This window comes from Penaeus monodon, chromosome 21 (genome assembly GCF_015228065.2).
Source record: "Penaeus monodon isolate SGIC_2016 chromosome 21, NSTDA_Pmon_1, whole genome shotgun sequence".
NCBI lineage: Eukaryota > Metazoa > Arthropoda > Malacostraca > Decapoda > Penaeidae > Penaeus > Penaeus monodon.
This window is the reverse complement of record NC_051406.1, coordinates 24,678,792-24,679,759: the sequence shown is the minus strand read 5'-3', so window position 1 is coordinate 24,679,759 and position 968 is coordinate 24,678,792. Positions and strand designations below refer to the sequence as shown.

The following is a 968-nucleotide window of genomic DNA, read 5'->3' as shown; positions in this document are numbered from 1 at the left end:
GTGTTACCTGGACTTCTTTAATATCTTTGGTGGACAGCTGATGAAGAGGCTCAATCACATTCATCTTCATATTGTCATCTAGGTTATACTTGATGTCAGCAATCTGTTTCATACTCTCACCTGTCTCAACTAGAGACTGGGCTGTGAAAAGCAAAATATCCTGTTATTTCAAGAGAAATGGTAAGACACACTAAGATATTTGAATATCACCTGAACAAATTAATTGCTTAGAACTTCCCATTCAATCATACACTCATTATTGTACCATGGGCAACAAATACAGAATATGCAACTTCGAAATGTAAACTTTGATGGAAAGTGCAAAGTGGTTGGGGAGTGACAGTAACAACAAGAATGGTATAATGCCTGATAATGGTATGAATTCACAATAATTTCAATTATAGTTTTACATTGTAAATAATACAAAAATGCAGTTTATCATCCCCATACTATTTCTCAGATCTAAGTTTTAGAGGAAAACAGAAGTATGGACTATGGCTATTAATTTATCCATGCCCAGTGGTGTTGCAGATGCCTGTCTGCAAAAAAAAATCCAAATGAAACATATTATGAAGAGCTATGCTTAATCAAATTTAACTTAAATTTGTTATGACAGTGTCTGTAACAATTTACAAACTCAGCACAAATGAAATGATGTTTATCTGCTCTCTCTGAAATAAGCATTGACAGATGTTTCTCTCTTCCTCTTGCTCTAAAAATAACATCAATTTTGACTCTGCACACATGGCATCCAAAGCAACACAGCAGTTTGTGAGATATCTAGCAATAGCACAATGCCATTTGTAATATACAGTAATAGCAAAATATGAGAAGGAAAGTGAATAAACTAGATACAGCTTCCAGGAATTGTTAAAAATTTGGGAGGGAATAACAGGCAGCCAGTGAGGAGTACATATGGCAAGAGCCCTTAACACAGAAAGGCTCTACCTCGACTGTGCACTATCACC

The 968-nt window shown here is 35.4% G+C and overlaps 1 protein-coding gene across 10 annotated transcripts in view; it reads right to left on the bottom strand.

The window, feature by feature from the left end:
* LOC119586377 (endophilin-A-like) overlaps nucleotides 1–968 on the bottom strand; it is a 42,420-nt gene that overhangs the window by 28,666 nt on the left and 12,786 nt on the right. For all 10 annotated transcript variants that reach the window (XM_037935090.1, XM_037935093.1, XM_037935089.1 and 7 more), the window contains exon 4: nucleotides 8–142. In XM_037935090.1, the coding sequence (XP_037791018.1) occupies nucleotides 8–142 (135 nt within the window). The remainder of the gene's footprint in view (nucleotides 1–7; nucleotides 143–968) is intronic.